This window comes from Schistocerca nitens, chromosome 4, assembly GCF_023898315.1.
Source record: "Schistocerca nitens isolate TAMUIC-IGC-003100 chromosome 4, iqSchNite1.1, whole genome shotgun sequence".
Lineage (NCBI taxonomy): Eukaryota > Metazoa > Arthropoda > Insecta > Orthoptera > Acrididae > Schistocerca > Schistocerca nitens.
Window position 1 is genome coordinate 710,159,813 of NC_064617.1, and position 12,252 is coordinate 710,172,064.

A 12,252-nucleotide genomic window follows, 5' to 3' on the forward strand; every position below is an offset into this window, starting at 1 on the left:
ATTGCAAGAGGTACTTGATGAAAACCTGAAGTTAGGTCAAGGCTTGACATAATTTGGATATTTTTAAATTTATATAACAACTCGTCGATGTTCTCTGGGTGGTCAGTTTCTCTGTATAGACATTTGTTTAACTGTCTGGAATCTAGTACTAGTCTGACTTGTCCATTAGGTTTATTTACAGTGACTAAGGGATTATTATGAGGGCTTATACTCCTCTCAATGATTTCACACACTTCCATCTTTTGCAATTCTTTCTCCACTGCTACCCTTTTCGAGATTGGAATACTGTATGGTTTTGTAAAGAAAGGTTCATGTGGCTTCAACTGTAAAGTACATTGGTATCCAATTACTTTACCTGGTATATTGCTAAATACATCACTATATTCCCACAAAAATAATTTCAAATCTTGTTTTTGGTTCTCAGTTAGTTCTCTAGCCTCGACTACTTTTTCATTTACTAACTTTTCAAACTCTATCTCATCTGTATCGAAATCTGTGACATGGCTTTCAATGTACTTACCTTCTTTTGTAAATTCAATACTGTTCACAGTCTTATTCATACAAAGCACATTTGATTGAAGAAGTTTCGTAGTGATGACTTCACCACTTGGTAGAGTCATCATTAATTTCTGCCCTGCCCAATCAAATGCTGCACTTACTTTTGTTATCCAAGACATGCCTAGGATAAAATCCTCTGTGAGGTCAGGAATGACAAGACACCCATGTGACCATGATATTCCTTCAATTGCAAAAGTAATAAAAGCCTGACTCCTTATTGATTTACTGTGCTTCCCGGTAGCACCTCTCATTTTAATTCCTACCACAGGTAACTCGACATAATCCTTATTAGTCTTCAGTTTTTTACTTAATGATTCTGATATCCCAGATACTTGACTTCCTGTGTCCACTAAACACTTTCCTTTCCATGATCCTATCTGCACATCAATAAACGGACTGCTTACATCAAAGTCAAATTTTTTGTTAATATTCTCATGTAATAAGTCATCTTCAATTTCACTGAATCCATATCCCTTTCCAGTATCCTTACCTGTATCATTACTACCAGAGTTGTATGCTGTTATTACCCTAATTGCATTTTCTTTGGCCTGATTACTATTCCTGAATATTTCATTAATCCAACTACATTCATTTGTGCTATTGTGTGTCTCTCCTTTATATTTCTCTCTTAACATTTGTGCAATGTGATACTTAATTCTATGCCACCAGTCTGGATACAAAGTTTCACATATATCAAGTGTTACCTTTCTGAAATTTTCATCATCCTTAATGGCACTACTGTTAATCCATAAGTTAAACAAAAATTGCTCACTATCTGACATTTCATCATCTACTCCCCTAATGCTGTTAAGATTACCTGCTGTCAATTCCTTCTCATTTTTCTTCCATGTATTAAGATCAAATAACTCATTGGCTGAAATTCTAGCATCCTTATCATTGAAATTGTCAACTGTGTTCATGTGTACCTCGCTAATTTCATTACTATCCTCTTTTATATTAGTAATCCCTAAAGCTTCCAACTCCTCACTTACACCAATAAAACATCTATCTTCACTACTATCCTCAGTCTCCTTTTCTGCCCAATCAACATCACAAAAATTATCATCTTTATCCTCTGCACTCTTACCTTCAGTATGCAGATACACATTTAAATCATCCTTACTAGGTGCTCTTTTCATTCCTAGCCCACCAGACTCTTCCATAAGTTCTCTAATTCCTAATACACTTTGATCATTTGAACAACTATTTTCCAGCAAGGTGCTCCTCTCAGCCCACTCATAGAATGAATCTAAGTTTAATTCTTCACAGTTTTCTAAGCAATCAGTGTCTTTAAATAACTTACCTTTTGTTTGTGGTTTATTTGTATGACATATATTATTTGTAACAGATACTACATTAATGGGATAACACTTCTCTTTAAAATAATTACTCATTATGTCACAGGTATCTTTCTGTTTAGTTAGACATTTTGGGTTGGCCCTTTCTATTGGTGTATAAGTAGCTCCTACCTTGCGGACCGCCAATGGAGCCTCATTCAGTTTTTTGACTCCTGTTCAGTTCTCCCCATACCATTATGACTATTCCACTCCTTTGGTTTATTTCCAAAGTGTCTGTTACCAAATTGATTATGATTATTTCCATACTGACCTCTGTAATGGAAATTGTGTCCTTGTGATCCCTTGAAGTTGTACTGGTGATTTCTCTGATGAGAATCACTACTTCCAAAATTGTGTGTTTCCTTTTTATCATGTTGTGTGTTTCCCCAATCTGTATGCCCTGTCTTTTGAAAATGGTTTTGACTATGGTGTGGTGGTTTACCCGTTTTCTCAATAATTCTGTCTAGTTTGTCAACATATTTCAAAAACTGATCTATTGTGTCATCTGGACCATAAGCTAACTCCCACTGTAGTTCACATGGTAGCCTCCTTTTAAGTGCATCAATTTGAGTGAGTTCATCAAAAGGTTTGCTTAGGTGAGTGAGTTTCCTTAACTGATTTCTGCAAAATTGCTTCATGCTACCAAATTCATGTTTATAAACAGGTCCATTCAAGAATTCGCTTTTTATTCTTGCTTGTTCTGTCTCTGACCAGAATTTACTTAAGAACCTCTCCTCGAACTCTGCAAAAGATATTCCCTCTGTACAATAATGATTAGTCCATGACAATGCTTCACCTTCTAGAAATCTTTTCACAAATTTAATTTTCAAATTATCATTCATATTTGGAAAAAAGTTATCTTTGCAATGCTGCAGGAAATCTACCGGATGCATACTGCTCTCATCTGAAAAGTTTTTTACTTGAATATTGTACCACAAAGTGCCAATATTGTTCGGCAAACTATTGGTGACCATATTGCTACTAACACTTTCAAGTTTCTTAGTGATGTCATTAATACTACTTTCTAAACTCTTGACTTCATTTTTGTTTATCTGATTATTTACATCTATTTTTTCAGTAATAATTCCTATCTTTTGTTCAAATTTGCTTTCTACTTTAACAATTTTATCGTCTACAAGAGAAATACGATCAGATACTGTTTCTTCTACATGTTTGATATCTGAATGCACAACTTTAAACGCATTATGGATTTTCTCTCTACCTGTACTAACTTCAGTTTTCAGATTTTTTACTTTTGCATCTACATTTTTAACTTTTCTCCCGACATAATTGACCTCACCCGTGATCTTAACCATATTACAACTCAAACTGGAAATTTTTGCTTCTACTTTTTGAAAGTGATCGTCATTTTTCTTTTCATATTCTTTGAACTGTTTTTCAAATTTATCACTCATGAGCTTAAGAGTCTGGTCTAACTGAGCAGCGTTGTTTTGCTCCATTTGATCCAAACGAATCTCATTAGCATTGAGTCTGTCTTTAATATTTCCTAACCACTGTCCGTTTTGTCTGTTAGTGTCATCAATTGCCTTAAATTTTCCCTCCATATAATTCATTATTTTTGATAGCATGTCTTTAACTTCATTCTGTCTTTCCGTATGAGTTTCAACTTTGTCTACAGGATTCGGACTATTACTGTTGCATTCACTTTCGTATGATAAATTTACATCTGTACTAGCGTTGGCGACACCGTCGTCAACACCTTCCTCTTTTACAATAGTCATCTTTTTACACAGGAATAAACAAAACACAACAAATTTATCTTTTCTAAAGGATTCTAAACTATCTTACTCACAGTTTACTGATTTTCTTATAACGTCTTCTTTGTTGATCGGTGCGTGATGGAATTCACAACACAAACACTACACTTATATGAATATTGTTTTTTTTTTGTTGCACAACACTTTACACTTTTTTCTTCTTTCGTGACTTATTGCGCCGTTATTCTTGCTCCAGTAACTGCATTCCGTTGTCTTGAAGGTATCAGCATTCGACTTCCTTTGTCTTGAAGGTATCAGCATACGACTTCCTTGAACATTTTCAGCCAGGATGTACGAATTCTGTCGTTTTATTCGCAATCTCGGTGGTAGTTTATTTCGGTAACATTTTCAATAATCCCGGACGACGCCACCATATTATACTGGTTGTTACCTATCTCGTTTCTTGATAACTGAATGATGTGGAATCTTACGCGGTATATTGTGGTAGGACCACATTTGCACCACGTGTTTGTAATTGATAATAATACGAGTAGTTCCAGCACAATTTCAGCAAGGCTTATTTATTAGTAGCTGCTGAAAGACTACACACTGCAGATCTCGTTTGTCTAGGGGTTTTGTCTGCAAAACATTACTCTAACAAGCATGGCCTGGGTTTTCTTCTTGTTTGAAATAAACACTACCGGATTCGAATTACTTTCGGCTAAAAATAATATTTATTCGTACTCTTTGTTTAGTAACTACAATATTTTCACTTCGAACATTGATACCCTAAAAATGCATTATACTGTACTGGTCACGTAAACACGTCCATCTCCCTCCAATATCGACAAAGAAGTGGCGGGCAAGCCAACATATGCCCGGAAGTTGCAGACATTCCTGCATTCCAGATTCTTTGGTCTTCTGACCTTAATAAACTCCAAAGACACCTATACATAAATACATATAAATATACAACATTTAACATCTCAAACAAATCTATTATTTATCATAAAAGAAAATATTCATAAATAAATAAATTAAACACATTGTATGGCAACATAATGAAGTTACCTTAACACTCTACTGTGGGCATCGTACTTTTCGCATGAGATAAAGTTTATCTCTGACAGTTAATTACATTACAGGAGACAGACATGTAGGGAGATACAGACAATAGAACAGAAGACAGTAACGAAGGACAAGTGACATGACTTAATAGGATGGAAAGGGTGCCATGAGATGATACAAATGTGATAATGGAAAGTCGCATTTGGAATATAAAAAATGAAAGGAGTAAAGGTAACAACTCACTGTGTAACCGAGATGTGAAGTGTTTAATAAGCACAGAAACAAGAAAAAAAATGATGAAACGTCTTGAATTTCCAGCTGGTTGTCATGTTGGGATACAGTTGTCGTGTTGAGATGCCACGACGTTTTGATGAAAGACAAACTTAACATTTTCTGATAAAGTGTTGAGATATTTCAGATATTTCTTTAGTTATAGTTTTAGTTAGTTCCTTTTCCATAGATCAGATTCACAATACTAATTATATCTTATATGCCTCCTCCACATGGCAGTGGGCACCTCAGGGGCTTGTGCATCCATTGGGTAGTGTGGGGGATGAAATGGTAGGCTTGGAGTGGGCTGGAAGCTGCATTCGAATCTCTTGTGTGGGCATTTTGGGCCCATATTGCATTCTACACCAAACATAGTTGATAACCTTCAATCCTGTTGACAAGATTCTTGTGGAATCTTATTTTTTACAGAATATTTTAGTGTGTTTTTCAAGTAGCTGCTGGCTCAATTCAGCAACTGGGAGTTCTTAAAATTGAATGTATATGCTTCGTTTCGGCTGTTCCATTCCATTGCTGATTCTCTGCAAGACCCAGATATACACACCTAATGTCTTCCTTGCAACACTTAAAGATCCACGGCACATTTACCAAATGTTTCAGTGAGCACATTCCCTCAGGATGAAAAATACCCCTGATTTGTGAAGTTTCAGTGGGTCATTTGGAGAGCCAAGAATATTTTCATTAATGGTCGGAAGATAGTTTGCTGTAGCGTTTTACAAGCATCTTCTTGATCTTGGCTGAGAGTAACCCCATTTAGGGAAGGAAAGCAAGTCTCTCATTTGTCATAGATAATGTGTGCCATATGTAGCATGTAGTTTATCACTCTATGTATGCCTCAGTACTGAATGGTTGTTTGCTCGTTGCAGGAAAATACATTTCCATATGGGTCTTCTACTCAACATGCCATCATCCTTCTTTCTTATTAGGATATCAAGGAAGTGCTGATTTATCAACAAGCACACACAAAAAAGAGATTAGAGATAGAAAGAGATGGGAAGCCAGAGGAAGGACTGGGCATTAGTAGCTAGCTGCTCAGAGGGAGGCAGCAGGTGTTCTGTATAGGAGTGTGGTAGGGAGGCTTAGCAGGTCCACAAACAACGTGTGTGTGATAACGTGGGTACAGGAACTGGTAGGGTGTGGCATACTATGAAGATGATTTTGAGGCATGGATTGGGAGGGGGTGACAGGACGGAGGAGGAGGAGGAAACTTGCAGAGGATGTGAGTACAGTGGGTTAGTAGAGAATGAGGCCGGACAGGAGTGAAGGATGCGTTGCAAGGATAAATCCAGTCTATGTAGTTCAGAAAAGCTGATTCTGGAGTGCAAGATCCAGATGACATGGATTGTAAAGCAGCCTTTGAACTCGAGCATTTTGTGCTCAGCAGCATGTTGTGCTACAGGGCATGCTTTGTTCTTGGCTTCTGATTAGCAGTAGCCATTCATTCTGGTGAACAGCTGGTTGGTCATCATGCCAACATAAAAAGCTTTGCAGTGATTGCAGCAGAATTGGTGTATGGCATGGACTGCTTTCACAGGTGACCCTGTGACCCTGCCTCTGACTGGATAGGACTGGAGCTGGAAGTGCTGGGTGAGTGGATTGGACAGGTCTTGCAGCAGGGTCTCCATGGGTATAAGACCCCAGTGGTAAGTGGGTGGGAGTGGAAGTGGCATAGAGATAGACCAGAATGTTGTGTAGGTTGGGTAGGCAATAGAGGGCAGGGAACATCTTGGGTAGGATCTCTCTCATTTCCAGACATGATGCTAGATAATCAAAGCCCTGACAAAATGTATGGTTCAGTTGTTCCAGTCCAGGGTGACATTGGACTCCTTTGTAGCCGATTCTTGGTGGGAATTAGGTGGACACTTTGAAGTAACATCGCCTTAAACTGTTCCATGTAAAGATTTTCAATCCCAGGGCCAGTGGGGACCCAATGGCTACTCTGCAGCAATGTTTTTCATAAATAGCACAGTTACACTTGGTATAGGTGGAGGTGGTGGGTTCACATTCCAAGAGTTTTGCTGTTTGTGGCTCAGAATGATGAGCCAGAAGTTCCAGGGATTTCGAAGAGGTGGTTGTATGAAGAGCAATATAACATCACACCTCTTTCCCCTCTTTACTCACGTGCCCTTAAATATTGTTATGAAATTGGCAGAGTTCTTCACATTATGATGGCAGTGTTACCAAAGAGGCTTTAGATGTCCTGCTGAGTATTTGGTCTGTTCATAGCTTAGTGAATATTGTCTGCAAAGAATCCCCTTCTTTGTGAATACATAAAGCTATGGTGTGGCTGATGTCCTAAGATATAGTCATCCCTTTGCCAGATCTGAGTTATTCGGGAAAGCAATTGTTTTACTGCTAATCATCATTGAAAGCCTCCTATTTGAGCTACAAAACTTGAAGGAGATGTTCCATCAAAATGTATACAGTGCATCCCTGATCAGTACAGCATAAAGGGAAAGGGAAGATACAACAAACAAGGAAGAATGTGGAAACAAGAGAATTGGATTTCTTCACTGTGAGGGGCCACAGTCTGCCAATATCACAAGGTTGGTTGAAAAATCCATCCTGTGACAGGGTATGTATGCCCCGGGAAATCCGGGAAAAACCCATGAATTTTTTCAAGTGTGAAAAATCCAGGAAAAACCCGGTAACTTACTTAGAATTCCAGGAATTTTTCATCGTTTCAGTTTCTAGTTAAATTTTTGTAATTTTGACTGGTAAGAACTAGTACTCCAATAAAGAATTTTCCTTTGACCTGCTACTGCAGAATAATACTGCCACAAGAAAACATAAATGAGAGAACACCACCAAAGTAAAACTTTAGTTGCAAAGAAAATGTGCCATTTACAACAAACTCACTGCACACACAAGTGTTTGATGACAGCAAAAGGTGTCAAAGGCCTTAGGACAAATATTATGCAATACTTTGTAACAACGAACTGATTTCAATGAGAATGGCATCACAACTGTTTACATTTCTAACAGGTCACGGGAAAATATTGCAATTGGCGGACTGAGAAGCGTTACTTTCAAAGTAAATTTCCTTTTAAGCAAGATGAATCTTAACTGTGGAGAGTCTCTCTCTCATTCAAAACTTAACATTTTGACAACCAACTTCTTGGAAAAAGTTTGAGCCCAAAAGTCCTATTGTTCATACCATTATTGAAAACTTAGCAGCGTATTTGTGTTTGATATATCTTAAAGGGTAACACACTAAAAAAATCAAGCTTCAGCGTTAGTTATGCAGTGGCAGTGGCAGTGGCAGTGGCAAATAGTGTAATTATCCTTTTTTTTTTTTTTTTTTTTTTTTTAAAAAAAAAAAACTACTACCTGAATTTTTGAGCAATTTCACATGTAATTTGGCTTCTCAGTGGAAAAGTCAAAGTGCTCATCAGAACATTTATTCAACCAGGTAACCACAGAATGTTCAGTACATAGCAGTGAACTTTATAATTGTGTTCATCAGAAATATTTGTCCGCTGGAATTTAAAAGTGCTCTTAGGATCCTCCCTAACCACACCCTCAGAAAAAAAAACAGCAAAAAAATTTTGATGACCAGTGTTATAAGTGGAAGCTTAGCTTTTCATGTGAATGTGTATTAATTTCAACAATTCATTTTTCCAGTTTGTGTGTTTGCACCACTTAACAGAGATGCTGCTATTTGCTGACAACATCACAAGTTCTATGTTCTGAATATCTGCTGTTATTGGCTGGCAAGTCATGTAACATGAATTATGAATGGCTTGTCATTGGTGGAATTCATATTTATAATTTCAAAATATAAAAATATGCTGTGTTCTTGTTTGTTGGCCCTCGTAAAAGATCTTTCCAAATTGCATTGTTTTTTACTGGGTTTCATTTTCTAAGTGCTGGGAAGTTTTACTTATACAATACCCTTACCATTAAAAGGATTTGTTAGTTTTATAGCTCTGAAGGAAGGCATATTGTTGTTTAACAAGGAAAAAGTGTATTTTCATCCAGGAAAAGTGTATTTTCACCTGGGGAAAAAATGAATTTTATTTAACTGAAAAATCCGTGTTTCCCCCCCCCCCCCCCCCCCCCTCCACCACTTGTACACCCTGTGTGACCATCACCAAAGACAAAGGATATTATTGGCTCTGGGAAGAACCCACTGAAACTTCATGAAATTAAGTCTGTCTTATTGCAAGAACAGTTCATGGTTTTTATTTGCCACTGTTCATATTTCAAGTTCCTTTCAGAAATAAGTTTGTACAGTTTCACCAACTTGCAACTGAAATGCCCGCTTTCAACGTCACCTAGACCTCAGGACTGCTACAGAGCAGTCTGCCTTGAAAACCTACATTTCAGCAAATAATGTAGACACAAAAAAATACTGTCATTGTTCTGTTCTCTTCTTGTTTGTGCCTGTATAATGCCAGACACCATGCCATGTCATCATTACGAAACTGACATTTAATATTGGTAGGTGCAGTTGATATACTTTATGTGCCAATGATATAAAGTGACCTATGTGAACATGGCCACTAAAAAAATCAGTCAAATATATTACTGTGTCTCAAAATGCTTTGAGGAACACATTGTGTGACAATGTCGGGGACACACAGAAAACTTGCAAGTGGCAGAGAGTAGCCTGAATGAAGTACATAAATTTGATTTTGATAAATCATGGATGTTGTGCCAAGCCAGCTGCAGTTGAGAGAGCTTAATAAAGGAACATACAGAAATAAGAATCGATGAGAATCTTGATAGTGGACGTGGAATAGAATGCCACATAGCAGCTATACGGCAAGAGGATGCCCGGCAGTGGATGAAGCATGAGGCAGATCAAGTTTGAGTGCAGTCTCTGGCTCACCATAACCACATCATTAACCCCCCCCCCCCCCCCCCCCCACACACACACACACACACCAACTTGCCCACTTGCATGCCAAGTTCCTGGTGCACATAGCCAGGTGGATGGTGTGGCTGCCATAAGCATATAAATATAGGGACATCTACAGTATCTCAACATTTCACCAGAAGCTGGGAAGAATATTGCAGAAGAATGTCGAAACATTGTTTACAACCTGGTGGCACTACTGAGAAAATGCAAAGTTTTTCATAGTAGTATATGCTGCGAAAGCCTGCATTCAAACAAGACTGAAACTTTTCTAAGCATTCAGACTACATTCTCAGTTTTAATAGGAGACATGATTAGTAAGGCTGATGTTAAATTCATTATATTAGCTTTCTTCTTCTTCTTCTTCTTCTTCTTCTTTTCTCTCTCTCTCTCTCTCTCTCTCTCTCTCTCTCTCTCTCTCTCTTTTTTTTTTTGCAAAACTAAGTGTGTCTTATTGCAAGAACAGTTCAAAGTTTTAATTTACCACTCTTCTTATTTCAAGTTCCTTGCATAAATAAGTTTATACTTTGATATTTGCTTTTCTGCCAAATTTCGTTTGATATTTATCATTGCTAATTATTAGTCCCCTATGGCTTGTTCACTGTCACATTATTGTAACTTCTTCGCCACCTCCTCCTTTATGTCACCAGCCGTCAGTTATGAATAAGCTTAATAGATTTACATCATTGAGATAATTCGACCACCTACCTAACCCTTATATTGGAATAGGTATGCTCTCTTTCTGTACTTAACACATGATCTTCTAATAATGTGTTCACTTCTACTAGGATCTTAAGTAGGTCAATCATTACAATTTTTTTAACCTACATAGAACACAGTCAATGCAATTGTGCTGCTTTTGCATGTTTGATACTGCTTCTGATTTCTCTTAAAATGTGTTCTTATTACTTTTTTAGGTGTAGGATCGTCTGGTAACTGTGCCACTTCATCTCAGTGTTTTGAATTTTCCTTCCAAGTGGTAATTATCTACACAGCACACCAAATAGGTTTAAAGAGAACATAATCTGTCTTGTATTTGATTGTAACCAGAAATAATTTTATGAGAATAGACCATTGCTCAAAACACAGTACAATATAGAGCTCCAGTAATGTTAGGGTCCGTGGAATTTGTGAAGGAAGGTCTCAGAGGCTTTCTTTTGTAATTGTCCATTGTTGTTATTTGTGTCCTTGCAGGAGTCTGTGCCATGTGGAAGTGTCTGTGCCGAACTGACATCCTGTTACAACTGCACTCAGGAAGAATGCATTTGGTGTCAGAATGAGGGAAGATGTGTTGATAAAAATGCCTACAGTGTGTCTTTTCCATATGGCCAATGTCGTGAGTGGACAACGCAGCAGAGTCGCTGTCGCTCGCCAGTTGCTGGTATGTATTACTCAATAATGAAATAGTTTTGTCTTTCATCTTATTTACAATAATAATAGAAGCTGAAGAAATGAATTAAAATTTGTGCCACAGCCAGGACTTGAACCTGGGTCTTCTCCTTCTTAAAAGAAGCTGATTGTAGTTTGAGTTTTACATCCTTTAAGGAAACTGTGCCAGAATTAGAGTTATTGTACAAAAAGGTCCTTGGAGCTATTATTTACTCCTTTTGTGTCCTTAAAAGATATAATTACAATGGTGTTTACATTACAAATGACCAAATGGCTTTTTCAGTTTATAGCACACAAAAACAATAGTGTTATTTTTGGAAACTTTATCAGTCGGATGTTTTATCAGTTGTTTCTGCTTCCAAGTGTTCATTAAAGGCCATCTTCATATTTTTCAGCTCATCCATGTCCTGTTCGTTATTATTATTATTATTATTATTATTATTATTATTATTATTGTATCTTTTGTTCCATAGATTCATAGTGAGGAGATACAGAAAATTTCATTACGCAAGACTATATGAAACATAGTTACATAACGAGATATGCTTGTGTTCTTTCCACATATCCGAAGGGGATTGTTCCTCACAGTTGAGGAATAAATCAAAAAAGTGTTTTTACCTCTTCACTGAAAATATGTTTCAGCATAAGATGCATAAGCAAAGCAGCCAGCTTTTACGGTTTAGCCCCAAAAATTTACATAAATTGTGTAATCACCCCACTTTTGTGCAATTTATTGTTGCGTGGGTCAGAGGCAAGTCTACGATAGTCGATAACTTATTCTTTGATATGATTGGTGCTTTTAACCGTGTGATGTTTGCGACATCATTGGAACTGAATTTAAAGCCGGGATAACAGTTCTTCCATGTGAATCTTACATGTCAACAGGCTCTGCTCTGCCAAATTCTTTGTTCCACTCCGTTTGCTTGTTGTGATTTAACCCATATTCTTTGACCACGTGTGGACTAGTTACATTTGTGTGTTTGTGTTTTATACCCTGTGCATATTCTTTTTTCCACGACGTTTGCGTCATGTT

General features: G+C 37.3%; 1 protein-coding gene across 1 annotated transcript in view; it reads left to right on the forward strand.

Annotated features, from left to right (window-relative positions):
* The window catches only part of LOC126252744 (attractin), a 272,729-nt gene that overhangs the window by 138,300 nt on the left and 122,177 nt on the right, over positions 1–12,252 (forward strand). Inside the window, exon 14 of the mRNA XM_049953646.1 lies at positions 11,025–11,211. Within this exon, the coding sequence (XP_049809603.1) occupies positions 11,025–11,211 (187 nt within the window). The remainder of the gene's footprint in view (positions 1–11,024; positions 11,212–12,252) is intronic.